A 24843-nucleotide genomic window follows, 5' to 3' on the forward strand; every position below is an offset into this window, starting at 1 on the left:
GTCGAAATCTCCCCTTAAATTAATTTTTGATATGAATAACTAATAACTATTTACATAATTAGCTGCTCGTACATTTTAAGGAGGTCAGCACATTTCGACTCGGGAGTTTAATGTACTTAATATCCGAGCGAATCATACTTAGCAGATGCAAAGCGTGTAACGAAAGACCAAGTGTTGTATTTAGTAGGAGTGTGGTCAGACTGTGCGGCTATATTTATAGCTCAATAATCTAGCACTAAGTTGGATGAGAATTGCTTTGTATAGCCAGAAATTACAACTATCTCAACTAACACAGAAGCAGTCAGTGCTGAACGCACACGTATCCTTCAGAATATCACTTGACTGAATTGCAACCAAATTTACTTGATGAATGCATCAATAGTTACATGCAGTTAAGTCACTTTTGACAATATAACGAATGCTTCATGTATTTGTACTTCTGCTTTCTCATTATGAATTCAAATTGACAATAACTCTCGGAAAACTCTTCCCGGACAAAGTTTCAAGCATTAAATTAATGGTCAAATGATTCTTTGTTTGTTTTAACTCGGTGAAAAAATATTATTTACTGGGAAAAAATTTTTTGTTTCAATAACATGATTACTTGACTCTTTTATTAAATGAATATTCACTTGAATCAAATAAATTAGACATTTATCAAATAAATTATATATTTATCAAATAAAGTATATATTTGTCAAATAATTATTTATTTGTTGTCAAATAATTTTTATTTATTAAATAATATTCGCTTCAAATACCGAATTGTTGATGCAAATAAAATTTATATGATAAAAATAGAAAAAATTATTTTTTTAAAATAAAGATTATTAATTCTAGTAAATATTTATTTAGTAACAGAAAAAATTTTTTTCGCATTGAATGTGAACCGGAAAACAACCATTGAAGCATAGAAAGAAACTTATATCTATACGAAAATTATAGGCAATTCAGAGAGGAACATTACGATTACAAGTAAATTCTGGTTAGAGAAAATCTGAAATAGACCCCGAGATATCATTGTAAATCACAACGGAAAACATACTTTAGTTGTCGTGGAAAATCCAATTTTGTTGGTTATCCACTGTCGTATGTCTGAAAAGTTTTCTCCTGGCAAGTGTTGCCACAACTGAAAATCTATTGGCTTCCTATCGGAGAAACGAAACACTATTCGACGAATTCTCAGACTCTTTCTATATATATTATATATCTATATATAGGTGAAATATCTCCGGGCTCTGCCGCTGGTACACGGAGATGAGAAAACCCAGTTTCATATTACTCTTTAAAGAAAATTTACACACAATTGAGACTTGTACTACTATCACTTCTCCCTTAAGGGTATATGTAGAATCAAAGTGTCATGCACTCATCGTCTTTTTTTTCTTGAAGCTAAATATAAATTATTTAGCAGTCTTTCTTTCAAGTATTCATTTCAGCATTTATTCCTTTTGTTGGCATGTAACATTAGTATTATTTTAATTTATTTTTATTTTTAGTGACACGTCTGACTTAAATTGACTTATACTACTGATAATAAATTTTATCAACATGTTGGGTAATGTCTGACAGTAAATGACTTTTACTACTGTCAATAAAAAATTTATTAAACACTAAACACAACGTCTGACCGAAATTGACTTATACTACTGATAATGAATAATATTATTAACTTCTTAGGTATTATCTAAATGAGTTTCACTTTTACTATTGATTACTTTTATTAAATCGTAGTTATGACTTTACAACTGATACTAAAAGTGAGCAATTAAAAAACGTCTGACTTATATTGACTTGTACTACTGATAATAAATTTTATGAACCTTTTTTACAATGTCTGACAGTAAATGACTTTTACTACTGTCAATAAAAAAAAATTTTTAACACTAAACACAACGTCTGACCGACATTGTCTCATACTACTAATAATTAATAATATTATTAACTCCTTAGGTATTATCTCAATTAGTTTTACTTCTTCTACTGATTACTTTCATTAAATCTTAATACAGACTTTATTACTGACAAAAATTTACTTTACTACTGATTTTTACTAAATCCAAACAATTAAAAAACGTCTGACTTATATTTGTTTATATTCACTTGTACTACTGATAATAAATTTTATCAACCCTTTTGACAATGTTTGACAGTAAATTACTTTTAGAATTGGCAATAAAACAACTAAAAAATTCTAAACTCAACGTCTGACTAAAATTGACCCATACTACTGATTACTTTTAAAAAATCGGAGTTATGACTTTACAACTTACACTAAAAGTGACCAAATAACAAACGTCGGACATAAATTGACTTAAATATACTACTAAGAATAAATTTTATCAACTGTTTCATTTATGTCTGACAGTAAATTACTTTTATCACTGGTAAAAAAAACAACTAAAAAAAACTAAACACAACGTCTGACCAAAATTGACTCATACTACTGATAATTAATAATATTATTAACTCCTTAGGTACTATCTGAATGAGTTTTACTAAGTCTACTCATTACTTTTATTAAATCGTAGTATTGACTTTACTACTAACACTAAAAGTGAACAATTAGCAAATGTCTGACTTAAATTGACTTATACTACTGAAAATAAATTTTATCAACACTTTTGACAATGTCTGACAGTAAATTACTTTTACTACTGGCACTTAAAATGATCAATTAACAAATGTCTGACTTAAATTGACTTATACTACTGATAATAAATTTTATTAACCGTTTGAGTAATGTCTGGTAGTAAATGTCTTTTACTACTGTCAATTAAAAATAAAAACCGAAACTAAAAAATACTAATTACAACGTCTGACCAAAATTGACTCATACTACTAATCATGATTACTTTAACTATACTGATTACTTTAACTAAGTCACAAATATGACTCTACTACTAATACTAAAATTAAATAAATAACTAAAATCGAACTTTAATTGACTTATACTACTGATAATAAATATTATCAACCCTTTTGGGTTGATAATATTTTTACTAAAATCGGATTATTAAGAAACGTCTGACCTAAATTGACTTGTACTACGTGATAAACAATTTTATCAACCCTTTTGGCACTGTCTAGCAGTAAATTTCTTTTACTACTGGCACTAAAAGAACTAAATAATATTAAACACAATGGCTGACCGAAATTGACTCATACTACTGATATTCTAAAGTTAGCCAATTGAAAACATTTGCTACAGTAATAATAGTAACTAATAACTCCGTTTTTCTGTGGATGTTAAATTGAGACAGAAAACGAATCAAAAATTTTGCGAAGCAACATTTTGATTCGTTTTTTGTCTCAATTTCATATCTTTAGAAATACTATGAATATTACTATTAATAATAATAAATAATAATTATAATAACTATAACTAATCTTTTTCCCAATCTCAGCATTTATCAAAATTAACCTCGAGAAAAAAAACACAACTTTTTTAATAAAAAAAAAAAAATAGAAAAAAATAATGCATTCTTCTAAATCTTCTTAGAGACGTTCTCTTTAAAAAAAGATATAATATTTTGAAACAAACTTTTATCGCCGAGTCCGTGATGGATAATAAGTAAAAAAAAGCAGATTTTCTCAATTTTCCGATTCATTACGCAGCATTGGTATGGGTCGAAATAGGCTGACAGCCGTGAGATTATTCGTACATGAATTTTCCTCTGACACACAAATCCACATAATATCTGCCCATTTATACCAATCACACAGCTCAGCGTGTATTTAACAAAGATTAGAGATTAATCCAACAATATTACGTTAATCAGTTTTCCAGCTACGATATTCTAGGGCTAAATAATCGTTAATTCGTCTGATGTAGATAAATAAATACGAGGAATTGATAACTAATAGATTTTTATTCCTATCTTTTATGAGTTTAGAAAAAAAAATGTTCCTTTGTCGAAAAAATTTTGTTTGTTTCCTGTTAAATTTGATAGAAACATTAATAAATTTTTATTAACCATTTTTAAGGAAAATATATGGTCAAGTAAATATTTATATTGAAGCACGGAGCAGTTTTGTTCATCCAGAATTCCATTTATTTTCATTGAATACGTTATGCAAATATGAAGAGAGCTCCCTATTACCCTTTTTCCATATATATATATATATATATATATATATATATATATATATATATATATATATATATATATATATATATATATATTCGTCGCGTGACTTCAATGAATTGTGATGCCTAATGAAATTTTTTTCTTATAAAACTTTTTTAAAAATATTTTTTATTGTAAGTAAGAAAAATATTCGCTTCTATTTCCCACTTTTTATTTTTTTTAATTAATGATTGGTTTTAAAGTTCCGAACGTTCGATTGAATGAAATTTATTTATTTTTTCTGTAAATAAAATTATTAATGTAATAATTTTGAGATATTTTTCATTATCAGTAGTATGAGTCAATTTTGGTCAGACTTCGAGTTTAGTATTTTTTAGTTTTTTACTTGCCAGTACTAAAAGTAATTTACTGTCAGACATTGTCAAAAGGGTTGATAAAGTTTATTATCAGTAGTACAAGTCAATATAAGTCAGACATTTTTTAATTGTTCGATTTCAGTAGAAATCAGTAGTAAAAGCACAATAATGGTCAGACGAGTTTATTTTTTACATTTTTAGTTTTTTAGTGCCAGTAGTAAAAGTAATTTACGAACTTAATTCTCCGATTTTAGTAAAAATCAGTAGTAAAGTCAATTTTAGTCAGACGTGTCAATTTCTTTTGATTTTTTTATTAAACAATTCATTAAATAATTAAATATAGAAGTAATTTTCATGGAATTTGAAAAAAAGAATTAAAAAGAATCAATGTTACTTAAACAATTATCGATAAAAAATCATGTTTAAAAAAAGTTTTGAAAAGCATCGCGGAAGAAAGGAGAAGATTTAACAAATAAACTTTAAAGAGTCGATCTAAGTTGAAATTAAATTCGAATCCGATAAACTGTTGTTAAATCAGAAGAGCAACTAAAGTTCTCGTTATTTAATAAGCTTTATTTATTTATTTATTCATTTGAAATACAAATATATACAACATATGTATAAATACAAGGAAGAAAAAATTGTATTAAAAATATGAATCTAAAGTCTATACCTATATATGGTAGATTTGCAATTTTTTGCTATAAAGTCAAATATAATTCATTTAGGGACAAATATAAAGTTTCTCTCATGATACAATTATGTTATCCAAATATGAAAAACATTGGAAAATCCCAATTACCGTGGCCTGATTTCAAAGACGTTAATTTGTGCGAAGAATTTTTTTCGTAAAATCAAATATCGTACCTACAAGGAAAATTGAAAACTGATACAAGAAATAAAATTTGAAAAGAGGGTTTTTTACTTTTTTATTGCCAGTAGTAAAAGTCATTTAGTCAGACAGAACAGAAACAGTTGATAAAATTTATTATCAGTAGTATAAGTCAATTTAAGTCAGACATTTGTTAATTCTTTAATTTTAGTGTCAGTAAAGTCATATTTGAGACGTAATAAATTTTATCAGTAGTATAAGTCAATTTGGGTCAGACGTTGTCTTTAGTATATATTAAATTTTTTATTAACAGTATTAAAAGTTATTTTCCATCATATATTACCAGAACAGTTGATAAAATTTATCATGAGTAGTACAAGTAATAAAAGTATAGTAAATTTTTTTTCGAAAAATCAATAATTTTATACTCGTGAATCATGAAAATAAACACGATATTATTTTACGAATTCATAAACAATATTAAAGTGAGTGTATGTGTGTGTGTGTGATAATAAGGGAAGAGTAATTGAATAACCTACCCTAGTTCATTTATGTATACTACCACATTATATCCCTTGGGGTTAATTTGGATTTCTAAATTTTCTATTTACCTACTTTCTCTACTCGAGGTCTTTGATGATGCAAAATTGCCAATGACTCGAGAGAAGTAGTCGCTAATCGAGACTGCAGTTCATCTATAAGAAAATATCATGGGGATGTTTGATAGGTTTTCATTATCAATATTTTCCAGTGACCTTAATCTCTCCAGCAATATAACCATGACCTATATTACTCCTCTAACTTAAAACTCTCCTGCATTTTAGAAAAAAATCGACATTTTTCTAAGGTCGAATTTCTATTTAGCCGAATTTCATTAAGTGTAATTAATATCGATGAGAATTCGTAAAATATTTAGATTGTATACTTATTATTATCATCGAAATATTCCATTAAATTTACTTCTTTATTCAATTATTTAATAAATTGTTTAATAAAAAAAATTAAAAAACCAAAAAATTAACACGTCTGACCAAAATTAACTCATACTACTTATAATTAATAATATTAACTCCTTAGGGATAATCTAACTGACTTTTATTACTAGTACTGCTACTGATTATTTTTCTTAAGATATAAATATGACTTTACTACTGATTTTTACTACAATCGAACAACAATTCAAAAACGTCTGACTTACATTGACTTATACTACTGATAATAAATTTTATTAACCGTTTGAGTAATGTCTGACATTAAATGAATTTTACTACTGGCACTAAAAAAACTAAAAAATATTAAACACAATAATGTCTGACCAAAATTGACTCATTCTACTGATAATGAAAATATTATTAACTATTCAGGTGTTATCTGACTGTGTTTTACTACTTCTACTGATTACTTTTATTAAATCATAGTTATGATTTACCTACTGACACTAAAAGTGAACAATTAAAATATGTCTGACTGAAATTGACTTATACTACTGATAATAAATGTTATCAACACTTTTGACAATGTCTGACAGTAAATTACTTTTACTACTGTCACTAGAAAACAAAAACTACTAAATACAACGTCTCATCGAAATGGACCCATACTACTGATAATAAAAAATATTAATAACTCTTTAGGTATTGTCTGCCTGATTTTTATTACTAATACTGCTACTGATTACTTCTATTAAATTATAAATATGAATTTACTGATGATTTTTACTAAAATCATAATTAAGAAACGTCTAACTTAAATTGACTTATACTACTGGTAATGTTTAACAGTAAATGACTTTGACTACTGTTAATAAAAAATCTAAAAACGAAAAGAAATTAACTTGTCTGACCAAAAAGGAGTCTGACCAAAGTCGACTGATACTACTGATAATGAAAATTATTAATGCTTTTGACAATGTCTGACAGTAAATTACTTTTATTACTGACACTAAAAAACTAAAAAATATTAATCATAACGTCTGACCGAAATTGAGTTATACTACTGATAATGAAAAATATTTTTAACTATTTAGGTATTGTCGGGCTGTGTTTTACTACTACTACTGATTACTTTTATTAAATCGTAGTTATAACATTATTACTGACACAAAAATTGAACAATTAACAAACGTCTGACTTAAATTGACTTATACTACTGACAGGCCTCGGATATTTTGACTTTTTCAAATTTTTTCGACTATTTTCAAAAATTTATAAAATTTAATTGAAAATAATCCATTTTTTAAAAGTATTTTATAAAAATTTTGAAAAATCAACTTCTGAAGAATTTTAATTGCAAATTTTGAAAATTATTGATTTCTCAAAAATTTTAATAAAAAATCTTTAAGTGTAAATTTAAAAATTGTAATAAATGAAAATTAACTTCTAAAAATCATATTAAAATATTTTTTGAAAAAAATACATATTTATTAGAATTTTTGCATTCTAATTGTTTAAAATTCAATTACTTTCAATATTATTTCAAATACAAATTTCCAAAAATTCAAATACATACGAAAAATAATAACATTAAAATATTTTACAATTATTTTTAACATTTTAACATCATAACAATCATGTTCAAAATTTTTAATCAAAATTCTTGGATAAATTCTTTTTTTTAAATTATAGAAAAATTCTTTTAAGAAATTCAATTCTTTTCGAAAAATTACATTACAATATTTAATTAAAAAAAAAAAAATTTCTTGTACTTTTTTTATCCTACTTTTATAAGATTCAACTAACTTCGAACAAAGTGAATTAAAATTTTTTAAAATTTACTTTTTTAGATTTATTAAAATTTTGGAGAAACCGCACGTTTATATTTTAATAATTAAAATTCTTCAAAAATTCAATTATTTTTTGAATAGAATTTACTAAATTTTAATTGTTTGGAAATTTTTCATTTAAATATAATTGAAAAACTATTATTTTTCATAAATTATTTTTAAAATATTTTAAAAAAATTAATTTTAAGAATTTTTTTATTAGTTTTTTTTTGAAAATTAATTAATAGCTTAAAAACATATAGACGCAGTTACAATTATTATAAAAAACTTAATTTTTGCATTTAAATAATTGAATCCTCTAAGAATTTTCGGAAATTTATTTAAAATAATTGATTTCGAGAAGAAGTTTTATTAAAAATTGTAGAAAATAATTGAATTTGAAAAGAATTACAGTCTTTTTGAATAATTGAATTTATAAATCAGTAAAAGATCAGAAAAATACAAAATAAATTTTTTCTGACAACATTGAATTAAATAAATGACTTTTTCGACTTTTTCTCTATGTTAAATCGACTAAAGTGACTTTTCTTTCTCCTTAAAGTCGACCCGAGGCTTGTATTGATAATAAATTTTATTAACCGTTTCACTTCAGGCTGACAGTAAATGATTTTTACTACTGGCGATAAAAAAAACTAAAAAACGAAAAATAAAAAATACTTAACACAATGTCTGACCAAAATTGACTTATACTACTGATAATGAAAAGTATTAATAACTATGAAAATTGTTAATAATTATTAGACAGTCGATTTTATAATATTAATCAAGACATTAAAAATATTATTTCGAAGAATCACCCATATAATTATTTTAAAGTTTTTCTAAGGATATCAAATTAAGACAAAAAAGGAATCAAAAGTGTTTTGATTCGTTTTTTGTCTCAATTTGATATCCTTAGAAACAATGTGTTACTATTTATAGTTTTTCATTTTTATTACAAGCAGAAAATTTTGAAAATATTTTCAATAGAAAATACTTGGTTCATGTGAACGTTTTAAAAACTTGTTGATCATTTAAATAATTGAAATAAATTGGCAATCGGACATTTTGTACAGTGCGGTTCGAAATACAGGAAAGTGGAACTAATGATTTTTAATGAATTGTTTGGTAAAGCTCCGCAGTTGATGAATTGTGTAAAATATTATTCTCTGAGACTATTTCAATATGGACATCGTTTGGATAGTCAACGGGAAACAAGATGTCTACAGAATAATGAATATGTTTGTGACATTGTTGAAATAAGCGAACGAAGGGAGACAATGTCGACTTTCTGAGCCCACTTAATCTTCTTAATCCTTTAACAAGACATAACGGAATAAGAGGATTGCATTGTTCTCACCTCGTAAATATTCATGACTTCATATTTTGATTCTGATGCTTCAATTACTGAACGTGGACACGCATTTTCTCAATTGTATTTTTTTAAACACCAAACGACAATTCGTTGTATTTTTTTTTTACTTTAACATTTTCACAGTAAATCGTGAGGTATTAAAAAGTGTTGCAGATTAAATTAACACCAAAAAAGATTAAAATAATCAATTTTGGTGTTATTTTTTACAATGAATGAAATTTTAATTCATTAAATTTTTTATAACTATAAAACATGAAGATATCGATAACTCCGAGTCTTCGACTCGGAATCATCGATTTCTTCATATTTTATAATAATTAAAAATGACCAAAAGTAATAAAATCATTATTTTATATTATAAGAATATTATACTTCTTCAAGATTATTTTCATTATTTCAATTTAATTATTATTTTCAAAAATTTTTAACTACAATTTTACTTTATATCAATTATTTTTAATAATTTTCGAAAAAAGTTCTCAAATACATTTGTTTACAATATTCAATTTCACGAAATTTCAATTATTCCTAAATTCTTTAATTAAATGCATATTAAAAAATAAAAAATTCAAATAATATAAAAGAAAATTCAATTAAACTTTTTCAAATTAATTCATTTTGAAAATTCAATTATTTCTAAAAATTCACGCTTTTAATATTCAATGACAATCTAAAATTTTAACTGAAATTCATTTTTATGAAATGAAAATCAATTTTTTATTAGAAAATTCTACAAGAATTTAATTATTTAAATGCAAAAGTAAATAATTTATTAAACAATTGAATGTTTCTTAAATTTCAATTCTTATAAAGAATTTCATCAACAAATTTATAAATAATTGAATTCTTTTAAAATTTTATTAAAACTTGCAATTGAACATAATTACTTTTTTTCAATGAATTCAATTATAATTGTATGAAAAATAATTGAAGCGCTGCGATGAGTTTTATTATTAGTAAAAATAATTGAATCCTTAAGAAGAATTTTATTACTTTTTAAAATAATTGAATTTCTGCAATAATTTCTAACTTCTCTAAAATTAAATTTTTTTTAAGTGAGTTTTTAACTAAAATTCTTCAATAAATCCATTATTTTTAATAATTTTTAAAAAAAAGTTCTTTGAGAATTTTCAAATTCATTCGTTTACAATTCAATTTTACAAAATTTCAATTATTCGGAAATTCTGCAATTAAATATATATTGAAAAATAAGAACTTGAAATAATTTCAATGAAAATCCTATTAAACTTTTAAAAAGAATTAATTCTACAGAATTGTTTGTCAAAAATATGAAAAATTAAGAATATCAATGAATTTAATTTGAAACTTTTTTAAAATTTAATTTATCTAAAAATCCACGTTATAATGCTTGTAATATTTAATTATAATCTAAAATTTTAACTGAAATTCATTTTTATGAAATGAAAATCAATTTTTATTAGTAATTTCTACGAGAATTCAATTATTTAAATACAGAAATAAATAATTTATTAATTTCATGTTTCTTGAAATTAAATTCTCATGAAAAATGTTATTAACACATTTTTTAAATCATTAAATTCTTTGGACGAATTTTAATAAAATTTTTGAGAATAATTACATTTTTCGAGGAATTCGATTAGAATTGCATTAAAAATAATTGAAATTATACAATGAGTTTTATTATTTATGATAATAATTGAATTCCTAAAAGAATTTTATTATTTATAAAAATATCAGAGAAGAATTTAATTATTTATAAAGAGAATTGAAATTTTGACGAGAATTTTTTTGAAATTTTTGAACACAATTGAAGTTAGTAAATATGTTATTAAGTTAGTTAGTAAGTTAGTAACTATGTTAGAAACTAACTTACTAACTTACAATTCTCCCTGGAGAAGCTAAATTCGTTGATTTTTTACAAATCGTTGACTCTGGTGTTTTATTTAAGGGCATTTGAACCATTATGACGTCACAGTTTGTTCAAAGCAATTGTTCTAAATACGTGACGTCATAATGGTTCAAATTCCCTTAAAGTAAAATTTTATTCATAGTTAAAAATAACACCAAAATAGATTATTTTAATCCTTTCTGGTGTTAATTTAATCCTAGAGGGATTAAACTGTTGCAGATTATTTTAATCCATTCTGGCGTTATTTTAACACCTCACGTTTTACTGTGTTCCCTTCTTCATTGCAATGTAAAAAGATTATCGATTTAGAACCGATTTTTGGTATTAAAATGGTTATTATAGTTCGATTTTATTAACTAAAATCAGTTCTAATTTAGTACTTTCTTTTTACAGTGGAAGAAAGAATATACTTTTCTGATTTTTTCACAATTTTCTTGAGAATATTAAATTGATACTAAAGTGGATGAAATTGATGCCGAAAAAATTAATTTTTTATTTCATCCTCATTTTTTGTATCAATTTGTTGATTATAGCAATTCGATACTTTTAGGTTAAGAGTGTTTTTATTTTATTTTTGATTTTGATTATAATTTTGATTATAGTCACATTTTGATTTTCTATTTTAAAAAAAGTATTTCTTCATTTACCTGTAGATTATCTCTAGCCTTCTCGGTTTATTGAAATGAAAAAACTTTCATCACATCTTTCTATGAAATTCCAACTATACAGAAGCTTCGTGAAAACAGATAAGGGAGTAATACGACTTGCAACACGAAGCTCCTTCTAAATGTATAAAAGTTAGTTCTTAGTTGAAATATCTACGTTCACACTGTAATGACTCGGGTGAGATCTAAATTGATTTAGTGCGCAGAATATTCATTGTTTGCATTTTCTTTTTTTAAGAATTAATTTTCAATTTTTTACCTAAAGGTCAACTCTGAAATTTTTTTTCTACTTTGAGTTTCATTTTCTCTTTCATTTTCTCCTTCATTTTCACTTTTATTTTTACTTTCATTTTCACTTCAACTTTGACAGTCTTACGTTATGCTACTATTTCGATACTTTTTTCGATTTCAGCCACTAAAAGCTACTATTTCTGTTTTTTTTTTTTAATTTCCACTACTTTAATTTCGTTAATACTAGAAATCAAAAAACTATTCTCAAAAAATATAATCAAATTCTTTAAAACAATTCAATTATTTTCAATATCTAGTATTTTCATAAAACTTCGCAAAAGAATTAAATTATTTTTAAAAAATTGATAAAATTTTTTACAAAATTCAATTATTTTCAAAAATAACAAAATTTTTTACAGAAATTAAATTCTTTTTAAACATTTTAATAAAATTTTTCGCAATAAATCAATTATTTTCATAAATAATAAAATTGATGAATTCAATTTATTTTGAAAATTTTAATAAAATTCTTAGCAACCATTCAATTATTTTCATAAATAATAAAATTCATCGCAAGATTTCTATTATTTTTAATACAATTTTACAGGAATTGATCAAAAAATGTAATTATTCTTAAAAATTTAATTTTAATTTCTCAAAACAATCAATTATTAAGAAAAAATGTTTTTTTTAAATTCTTTGTCAGAATTTAATTATTTACAAAAATATTAAAATTTATCACAGAAATCCAATTCCTTTTAAACATTTTAATAAAATTTTTCGCAATAATTAAATTATTTTCATAATTAGTAAAATTCTACTTAGGAATTTAATTATATTTTTAAATTTTAATATAATTCTTATCAACTATTCAATTATTTTCATAAATAATAAAATTCATTGCAAAATTTCAATTATTTTTAAAATAATTTTACAGGATTTCCTTAAAAACTGTAAAATTATTCTTCAAAACTTAATTTCAATTTCTCAAAAAAATCAATTATTAAAAAAAATGTTTTTTTTTTAAATTCTTTGTAAGAAATCAATTATTTAAATAAATAATTCTTCGAAAGAATTCAATTATGTCGATAAATATAAGAAAATTATTCCTGAAAATTCAATTATTTTAATGCATTTTAATAAAATTGTTTGCAAAATTCAATCATTTTTATAAATAACAATATTCATCACAAGAATTCAATTATTTTTAAATTAATAAATTTCTTTTGGGAAATTTAATTATTTTTAAAAATTTCAATAAAATCGTGCTCAAGAATTTAATTATTTTCAAAAATGATAACATGTTTTTTAGGAATTCAATTATTTCCTAAAAAATTTATGATCCACAAGTTTTGAACGTTCAAATGAACGAAACACTTTTTATTAGAAATGTTTTTATAATTTATTGTTTGCAATAAAAATTAAAAACTTAAATTTCACACTTAGAAACTTTATGTTTCATTTATTTTATATCGACAAAAAATTATTGTAATAAATATTTAAATTAAAGAAGAAAATAAATAAATTTCGTTCATTTGAACGTTCAGAACTTTAGGATCATAAAAATTTAATAAAATACCACATGAGACATTAAATTATTGTCAAAAATTTTAATAGAATTCTTTGTAAAATTTAATTATTTTTAAAAACTTTTCGCAATTCAATAATTTTTCAATATCTACTATTTTCATAAAATTTCCAAACAGAATGCAATTATTATTTAAAAAATTTGTTGTAAAAATCTTCGTAAGAATGCAATTCGTTTCATAAATAATAAAAATTGCTTAGGAATTCAATAAAAAGCGGTCATAGTGAAAGTGAAAATGATAGTTAAAACAAAAGCCCTTTTAAAAAATGTTACAATTATAATAAAAGTCCATGAAAGTGAAAATGAAAGGGAAAACAGTAGTCAAACCGAAAGTGAAATTACATAATCGACCTTCATAGCGTGAAGATGACACGTGGGTAATTTATGACCCTATTTCACAGCTTATTCATCATTCCCCGTTCGAAATTAATTTTTCGTTAAATTCGTAATTCGATAAATTATTTAAATTATAATTAACCTAAGAATTATATTCCCACCAACATTGTGTATACAAACGATGTTCCAAATTGACAAAGTACTTACCATTTCCCGTTGCCGTCATTAATCCACTGCCCAACTGCCTCAACTTGCTGAACGTTGTTCCACTCTCTTCCGGTGTTACGGATCCCGTGCCAGCTTCCGGTTGGTTCGCCACCATCTGCGCACAAAAATATCGTTTTTATATATAAAAATTATATTAAAAATAAATATTACAAAAAAAAATTACAAAAAAAATACAAAAAAAAAATAATAGAAGAAAATTACTAAACCATTCGGAAAAGATAAAAAGTGAAAATTTTTTTTTAACGGATATAGTGCCTATTAATTTATCAAATCAGTATTGTACCTACAAAGTAATAAATAACTCTTTTACGGATGTTAAATAGAATTAGCCGCTCATTGATTTTTCATTCGAATGGAAACTAAAAGGGTATGAGAACGTCAAGTAAATAAAAATGAACAATAGGTAATTATAAGGCTGCAATCTCTGATGGTAAAGCGTTGGTCTTGTGCAATCAAGACTTGAACTTTCATTTAAAACTACTCTGTGATTCTCCTCGCTTTTCACGTCAAAAATATCATTTCCAACTCTCTCTCTCTCTCTTTCTCTCTTTCTCTTTTTTCTCCCTCTTTTTATTTTAACAATATTTTGACCTCTATTTTCAGGTTGTTTTCTCAAATATGGTCACATTTTAGAGAGGGATGGAGAAAAAAGTCAATAGAACATGGCTGATTCTTCTAAAAGTGGTATATTTGATGTGTTAATTAATTTCATAAAATCTACTCTCTAAAAATTATTATTTACCATTTTCGTATTGTAAAAATTTAAAGTAACAAATTGAATCAAACAGTAAAGTAACGAATAGAATCAAAAAATAAATTAACGAATATAACCAGACAATAAATTACCAGCAGGCTTCGCACTCATCTACTAAAACCTAATATTTACTACTTTCTTATGTTATGCTACTATTTGGTTTTTTTTCCATTACTTTACATTTATCCAAAATTCAATTATTTTCATAAATAATAAAATTTCCACAGGAATTCAATTACTTTAGAATAGCATTTTAAAAAAAAATCCGAAAAATCAATTACGTATTTAACAAAATTGTTATACAATTCTTCACAATAATTCAATTATTTTCACTAATAATAACATTTTTTATAAAAATTCAATTATTTAAAAAAATTGTTAATAAAATTCTGAGCAAAATTATTCTTAAAAATTTTATTTCAATGTCTCGAAAAAATCAATTATTTACAAAAATATTAGAATTTTTCACAGAAATTCAATTATTTTTAAATATTTTAAGAAAATTGTTCGAAAGAAATCAATTACTTTAAATACAATTTAATTTAAATTTTTTTGAAATAATTCAATTATTCTTTTGGATTTTAATAAAATTCTTTCCAAGAATTCAATTATTCACATAAATATTTCTTCGAATGAATTCAATTATTAAAGATAAATAACAAAATTATTCCCCAAAATTCAATTATTTAGAGTGATTTTAATAAAATTCTCTGCAAAATAATATTCATCACAAGAATTCAATTAATAGAAAAATTCAATTATTTTCACAAATAAAATTTTCCACAAAAATTCAATTATTTAAATTTTAATAACATTTTCATAATATTTATTATATTTTGAAAAAATTATTATTTAAAACAATGTTTATAAAATTCTAATAAAAAATTCAATTATTTTCAAAAATAACAAAATTTTTTACAGAAATTCAATTCTTTTTAAACATTTTAGTAAAATTTTTAGTAATAATTCAATTATTTTCAAAAATAGTAAAATTTGTCGCAGGATTTCAATTATTTTTAATACAATTTTACAGGAACTACTCAAAAAATGTAATTATTCTGAAAAACTGAATCGAAATCGAAATAAAATAAAAAATAAAAATCTACAAAAGTGAAAATGAAATTGAAAATAAAAATCTACAAAATTCAAATGAAATTTAAAATAAAAATCTACCAATGAAGTTATGAATAAAAGACTAATTAGAGTGAAAACGAAATTCAAAATCAATTTTTGCCAAACATTTTTTTACCTTTTATTTTCATTTTTTATGAACATAGTAAGAAAAGTCTTATTTTCAGACAGAAAGTTCTAAATTTAATATTGCCCTTAAATGAAAATTTTCTTTTTATAGTGAAAGTGAAACTTAAAATAAAAATAAAAATCTGTCCAAGTGAAGTTAAAAATAAAAATAAAAAGGAAAAGTGAAAATTAAAATATGCCCAAATAAAAATGAAAGCGAAAATAAAACTAAAAAGGAAAATTGAAAATTAAAATCTGACAAAATAAAAATGAAAAGTAAATAAAAGTTTGTCAAAAATAAAAATGAAAGTGAAAACAAAGTGAAAATAGAATATTTTCAACGTAAAAATAAAAAAAAGTAACAATAAAAATTAACATTTTATATGTGATAGTAAAAATGATAGTGAAAAAAAAGTGAAATTATAAAAAATCAAATCAAATAATGAAACAATGAATAAAATAAAATAATGAAATAACGAATAGAATTAAATAATAAAGTAACGAATTTTGATTCGGTTTTTGTTTTAATTTGATATCCTTAGAAAAAACTGTGAATAAAAAAAATAAAAAAAAGAAAGAAAATTAAAAAATTTAAGTTCAAAGTAACACTTTCAAAAAAACCACCCACATGAAAATTATTTTTTTTTTTTGTAAAATTAATCAGAAATTTAATTTTCCTCCGTTTTTATTTCCGTTAAATTCAAAGTTGATGAGAAAGAAATTGTCAATTTTTCCGGAATAAAGATCATTTGAGTGGTAATTTGACTTCGATAGATAAACCCGAATGGCTGAACCACTAAAGTCAAATTGTAAATTCATCCTATATTGTCAACCGCCAATTCTCTTTCGTTTTATCCCTTTATCTCTCATACCCTTCATACATATAATGCAGGTTGTTCGGCGAATGTATTATTCCCTTGAAGGGCGCTCTTTGCCTGGAGGATAATACTCCGGCAAGAGGATTCTGGATGGTTTCCAGGAATTCGAAATAGCCTGACCGATTTAATCCCAGTCTCGCTAGACCACTCGGCGAAATTAGTCTTGATTTTGAAGCCTAGAATATGGGTAAGAGCTGCTTAATTCAGCCTCCATTGGTATTCGGCAATTTTAATTACAACCATTCAATGAAATATTAATTCATGTGTGTGTGTGTGTGTGACAAATTCATTGTCAAAATTGCGACACTATGTTTAATAAGATGGATTGTTTAATGAGAATTCAAGTGTTCTAATTTCTAATACGAAGGGAAAAAAAGGGTTTTTTTTACTGAAAATTTTTGCTCAAATTAAAATTGTGAATTAATCTAATTTTTAATCGTCTGAACAAAATTGACTTATACTACTGATAATTGAACATATTATTAACTATTTACGTATTGTCTGACTAAGTTCTACTACTACTACTGATTACTTTTATTAAATAGTTATTATGACTACTAATGACTCCAATAGTGAGCAATTAACAAATGTCTGACTTAAATTGACTTATACTACAAATAATAAATTTTAACAATCATTAGGTTCATGTCTGACAGTAAATGACTTTCACTACTGTAAATAAAAAGAACTTACAAAATTAAACTAAAAAAATACTAAACACAATGTCTGATTAAAATTGAATATTACTACTGATAATAAAAAATATTATTAACTCTTTAAGTATTGTCTTACTGACTTTTACTACTACTACTACTACTACTACTACTACTACTACTACTGTTACTAATTAATTTATTAAATCATAAATATAAATTTACTGATAAATTTCACTAAAATCAAAAAATTAAGAAACGTCTGACTCAAATTGACTTATACTACTAATAATATGTTTGACAGTAAATTACTTTGACTACCGGCAATAAAAAAAACTGAAAAGTGACAAGAAACCCTTTTGACAATGTCTGACAGTAAATTACTTTTAGTACTGGCAAATAAAAAAATAAAAAATACTAAACTCAACGTCTGACCAAAATTGACTCATACTACTGATAATAAAAAATATTATTAACTCTTTAGGTATTAACTGAATGAGTTTTACTACTACTACTATTGATAACTTTTACCAAACCGAAGTTATAAATTTATTACTGACACTAAAATTGTACAATTAATAAACGTCTGACTCAAATTGACTTATACTACTGAAATTAAATTTTATAAATAATTACGTTCATGTCTGACAGTAAATTACTTTTACTACTCTCAATAAAAAATTTATTAACACAAAGCACAACGTCTGACCAAAATTGACTCATACTACTGATAATCAATAATATTATTAACTTCTTAGGTTTTATATGAATGAGTTTTACTTATACTATTGATTACTTTTATTATATCGTAGTTATAACTTTACTACTGACATTAAAAGTGAGCAATTAACAAATGTCTGACTTAAATTGACTTATACTACTGATAATAAATTTTATTAACTGTTTGAGTAATGTCTGATAGTAAATGAATTTTACTACTGGCAATAAAAAAAGAAAAATCGAAACTAAAAAATACTAAATACAACGTCTGCCCAAAATTGACTTATACTACTTATATTCAAAAATTTAATAACTATTTAGGTATTATCTGACTGATTTTTATTACTAGCATTACTACTGATTACTTTTATGAAGTCATAAATATTACTTTACTACTGATACTCAAATTCAACAATTAACAAACGTCGGACTTAAATTGACTTATACTACTGATAATTAATTTTATTAACTATTTGAGTAATGTCTGACTAAAAAATTAACAAGTCTGACCAAAATAAACTTTACTACTGATTTTTACTAAAACCAGGCATTAAATGAACGTCTGATTTAAATTCACTTATACTACTGATAATTAATTTTATCAATTCTTTTTGACCCTGACTGGCGTTAAATTAATTTTACTATTGTCACTAAAAAAAATTAAAAAATTAAAGAGAAATTGACACGTCTGACCAAAATTAACTTGTACTACTGATAATTAAAAATATTTGTAACTATTTACGTATAGTCTGACTTATACTACTAGTACTGCCAGTTATTACTTTGATTAGGTCATAAATATGACTTTACTACTCATTTTTACTAAAATCGGATAATTAAGAACACAAGAAAAAAGGAGTGTTATTTTAACACTAAAAGTAGTGTTAAAATAACACCATCTGAAAAGTACACGCAACAAATTTAACACATATTTTTTTCTGTAGTATAAGTAGTATAAGTCAATGCAAGTCAGACGTTTAAACGTCTGACTTGAATTGACTTATACTACTAAAAATGTTTGACAGTAAATTACTTTGACACCGGCAATAAAAAAAACTGATAAGCGACAAGAAATTAACACGTCTGACCAAAATTGACTCATACTACTGATAATCAATTTTATCAGCTGTTTAGGTAATGTCTGACTGTAAATAACTTTTACTACTGGTAATAAAAATACTAAAAAAGACACTGAACTGAATGTCTGACCAAAGTTAACTTATACTATTGATAATAAAAAATATTAATAACTATTTAGGTATTATCTGACAGACTTTTACTACTACTACTACTACTACTACTACTACTGATTAATTTATAAAATCATAAATACAAATTTACTGATAATTTTAACTAAAATCAAAAAATTAAGAAACGTCTGACTTAAATTGACTTATACTACTGATAATGTTAGAAAGTAAATGACTTTGACTACTGGCAATAAAAACAACTAAAAACCACAAGTAATTAACACGTCTGACCAAAATTGACTCATACTACTGGTAATAAATTTTATCAGCTACTTAGATAATTTCTTACTGTAAATGACTTTTACTACTGATAATATTAAAACTAACATCGAACAATTACAGGGTTACCATAAAAATTTAACTTTATTTTTCTCTGATTTTTCTCTGATTTACAGACAGAATTTTAACTTTTTCCCTGACCCTAAAGAATATTCTGATTTAGTCTAAAAATTATTAGATACTCAAAAAATATTCTATTTACATTTATTTACAAATTTCTTCCAAAGTAAAATTATTCGAAAACATCAATAGTTTTATTTAAAATAAACATATTTAACCATTTTTTTTCATAGGAATTAAGACGTTCAAAAATTTTAAATTCAAACCTTTTCAAATTGAACAACTCATAAGAATATGAATAATAAACATAATATGAATAATAAACATGAAGAAATCGATCACTCCGAGTCTTCGACTCGGAGTGATTGTTTTCTTTATGTTTTATAATAATTAAAGACGATCGAGTGACAAACTCATTATTTTATTATTATAAGAATATTGTTAATGTAAATTTTAAAAAATTATTTTCATCATTTCAATTCAATTATTATTTTCTACAATTTTTAAATAAAATTCTTCATCAAATCTATTACTTCAATTATTTATTCAATTAAACTTTTTAAAAAACATTAATCTTAGAGAATTGTTAGTTAAAAGTACGAAAAATAATAATTGAATTGTATTAACAACTTTTGAAAATATTTAATTTGTTTTATGGAATTTAGTTAAAATTTTAATGCAATTAATTATTTTAAAGAATTTTATAACAATTTTTGAGAATAATTGAAGGTCTTCAAAGAATTTTAATCACGTTGAAGTCCACAACGTTTATCAACGAAAAAAATTGTTCACTTAGTAAATTAGTAAAAGATAACAGAGCAATATTGTCAAAAAAATATTTAGAAAAAATAAACTAATGTTTATAATCTGATAATAATTGTTATACAATTAAATATTAAATTAAAAATACACGGAAAAAAAAGTACAACTGAAATGGAGAAATTTTTCGCCATAACAGCTAAACATTTCGTCAAAAACGAGCGAGCGATATTGGCATTATCGCTAGAATCGCGATATTGAATTTTACTTGAAAGACAACCTAACTCTGAAATGATTTTTAATTTTTTTCAATTGTATGTTTCAAATTGTAGCCATATGAAAGTAAATTATTGAAATTAATACTGTTTTAAAACTAAAAAAACACAAAACTGATATTTATGCTGTCAAAAAAATTTCTGGGTAGGAGCCGTAGAGCGTCAGGTTTCCACATACTTCCAATATGGCTGACGAATTGCACTCAACCAAAGCTCACTATCACTGAATTGGCTAAACTTTCGGCTAATGTAGTTAAGCTTAATTCCAAACGTGGGTTATGTTGTTCTTCATTTTAATTATATTTCCAATATTGCTCGTTCGCGTCATGAAATTTTTTTCCGTGTAATATTGGAATAGATTAAACAAATTTTTTTCGTTTATCAACGTTGTGGACTTCAACATCGTGAATTTTATTAGATTTTGTTTAAATAATTGAAATTTTGACAAGAAAATTATTAAAATTATTGAAAATAATTGAATTTCGAAGAAGAATTTTATTATTTATACAATTTTTGAGAATAATTGAAGACTTTTTAAAGAATTTTATTAGATTTTTTGAATTGAAATTCTGACAAGAAAATTATTAAAATGATTGAAAATAATTGAATTTCGAAGAAGAATTTTTATTATTTATATAATTGAATTCTTGACGAGAATTTTTTTTAAATTTTGAAAGTATGTAATTTAATTTTTGCAAAGTATTTTATTACTTTTCAAAAAGAATTGAATTCTTGTGATGAATTTTGATGTTTCTTAAAATAATTGAATTTTGGAAAAGAATTTTATTAAAATTGCTTTGAATAATTGATTTTAAGGGAAGAATGTTGTTGTTTATCAAGCTAATTAAATTATTTTGCAAAATTACTTAAACATTTTTGAAAATAATTGATTTTCTGCGACGAATTAAATGTTATTTATGAAAATATTTGAATTATTGCAACGAATTTTATTATTTTATTGAACAATTGAATGTTTCTTAAAATTGAATTATTTCTTAAGTTTTAATAAAACTTTTAAGAATAATTGCATCTCTCAAGGAATTTATTGAAAATTGTATTAAAAATATTTGAAATTCTACGATGAAAATAATTGAATTCCTAAATGAAATTTTATTATTTATGAAAATAATTGAATGTTTTCGTAGAATTGTATCAACAATTTTTTTTTCAATAATTAAATTTTTTGATAAATTTAATGAAAATAGTAAATATTTAAAACTATTGAATTGCGAAAAACTTTTGAAAATAATTGAAATTTTGCAAAGAATTTTTATGTGAATTTTGAAAATAATTGAAAATAATTGAATTCTTGTGATGAATATTTTTATTTATGAAAATAATTGAATTTTGCAAAGAATTTTATTAAAATTCCTAAAAGTAATTGAATATATATTTTTGTTACTACTTTTACTTTTAGTTTGATAGATTTTTATTTTCATTTTCATTTTCAATTTAATAGATTTTTACTTTAAATTCCATTTTCATTTTCATAGATGTTTTTACTGAGAAATAAAAATCTATCGAAGTGAAAATGAAAGTGAAAATAAAAATCTATCGAAGTAAAAGTGAAAGATAAGTAAAAATAAACTCTGACAAAAGTAAAAATGAAAGTGAAAACAAAAGAGGAAACGAAAGTGTAAATAAAATTCTATCATTAAAAATAAAAATGAAGTTGGAGAGAAAAATTCGTTCAAGTGAAAACGAGAGCAAAAAAAATCCATCAAAATGAAATTCAAAGTGAAAATTTTCTATCCAAATTCCTATCATTGAATTTCACTAATTTTAAAGCAGTAAATATTTCACTAATTCACTTTTTGTTTAAGATAAAGTAAGAAGAATATTAAAAAAATTGTTTATTTCCATTTCTGACTTTTACAAACGGCGCGTCCCTTCCGTTATACATGAAACTTTTATTTGCTTTCTCTGAGAACGAAAAATAAATATAAAAATAAATCTAAACCAATGGTATTTTTTTTCATTTTTTTTCTTCTTTTTTTTAAATCAATGTAGATTTTCAAATATTCAAATATCGCTATAAAGTTGAAATGGTAGTTGAAAAATATGTATCGATTTTTGTGGTAGTACGAGTGCAGGGAAATTGCGAGTATTTTTTTTAGATATATATACATCATACATGATATATTTATGGGTCGTGTTCGTCAAAATCAGTATTTGAGCAGTTTTTATATAGAAAAAAGAAAGAAAAAAAAGAAGAAAAAAAGCAAAAAAAAAAAATGAAAAAAAATGAAAAAAAAATGCCAATTGCAATGAACGATTCAGACCCTCGACTTGCCTTGACTATATGGCTTTGAGCCAGGTCCTGGTATTCGCAAGTAATGTGCTAGATACCGTTCGCTAAGGCATTTCTATAAGAGAGAGAAAGAGAAAGAGAGAGAGAGAAGAGATATTAACTCTACGTTTCGTCTTGGTGTCTCTGCAAAACTCCCCTATTTTATTCTTCGTCTCTCTCTCTCGCTCTCTTTACTCGCTTTCTCTTCTAGAATTCAAAAGAGGAGAAAACCGATTAAACGAAATGCTAAGAGTCAAATGGTTCCATGAAAGGCACATAAAATTCTAAGTGAAAGGGGTCTCGATTGATATTTTGTGAGCAGAAGCAGATACTTGAATTTTCAATACGCACTCTCTCTCTAATATATAAAGTTCATCGTTGCTTCTTCAGTCAGCAATCTATGATTTTTGCTGAGATTATCATTTCGTATTCTGAGCTTTTGTGATTTTTCGAAACAAAATCGGGAACGAGAGGAGATAAAAATAAGTAATGATAATGCAATTCACTGCAAAAACGATTGCTGTACTTCTGATAAATTTTTCAATCTTTACTTTTTATAATTAAAATGAATTAATTATTTAATTAAAATTAAAACAAATAAATTAATTAAAATTAAAATAATGGTAAACTATTATTTTAATTTAAGACTTCCATTTTCACTTTCATAATTACTTTCGCTTTGAGAGTTTTTCCATTTTCATTTTCAATTTCTCTTTGACAATTTCAATTTTATTTTTACTTTTTATTTTTAATAAATTTACTAATAAAAAATAATAAAATTTAATAAATTTCATTTTAAAATTTTATTTTATTTTATTTTTCTTTTCTAGACTTTCTTTTTCGCTTTTACCTTTACTGTTAAAAAAAATATTCTTTTTCTCGACTACTTTGACCATGAAGAACTCTTATTTTTACTTGCAAATAGAAATCGAGCTTTGAAAAAATCGAAAGTGAAAATGAAAATTTCTGAAAGTGTAAATGAAAGTAAAATAAAATATCTGTGATATTAAAGAATATAAATAAAAATGAAGGTAGGTGGTAACTTTTTCTAAAAAATATTTTCTAATCCTTTTTGTCTAAAAAAAAAACAAATTCTAAAAATGAAATCTGATTTCTAAAAAAAGTTTTTCTAAAAAGTTATGATTTCTAATATTTATTTTTCTAAAATTTGTAAAATTCCATAATTTTTGATAAAAGTTAGAAAATTGTTAAAAAAAAATTAAGAATGAGAAATAGAAACTATTTTTCATATTTTCTATTTCTCAATCACAATTTTATTTACAAAATAATAAGTCTGTTTTTGGAGAAGTAGAAAAATCTATAAAATTAGGT

The 24843-nt window shown here is 23.7% G+C and overlaps 1 protein-coding gene across 8 annotated transcripts in view; it reads right to left on the reverse strand.

Moving 5' to 3' along the window:
- Positions 1-24843, reverse strand: part of LOC122511654 (regulating synaptic membrane exocytosis protein 2) — a 192339-nt gene that overhangs the window by 151970 nt on the left and 15526 nt on the right. For all 8 annotated transcript variants that reach the window (XR_006302543.1, XR_006302545.1, XR_006302544.1 and 5 more), the window contains exon 2: positions 14334-14448. Coding sequence is in view for 4 of the 8 variants with exons in the window: in XM_043627047.1 (XP_043482982.1) it covers positions 14334-14448 (115 nt within the window). In the remaining 4 variants the exon portion in view is untranslated. The remainder of the gene's footprint in view (positions 1-14333; positions 14449-24843) is intronic.

Source organism: Leptopilina heterotoma, unplaced genomic scaffold (genome assembly GCF_015476425.1).
Source record: "Leptopilina heterotoma isolate Lh14 unplaced genomic scaffold, ASM1547642v1 Lhet_89, whole genome shotgun sequence".
NCBI lineage: Eukaryota > Metazoa > Arthropoda > Insecta > Hymenoptera > Figitidae > Leptopilina > Leptopilina heterotoma.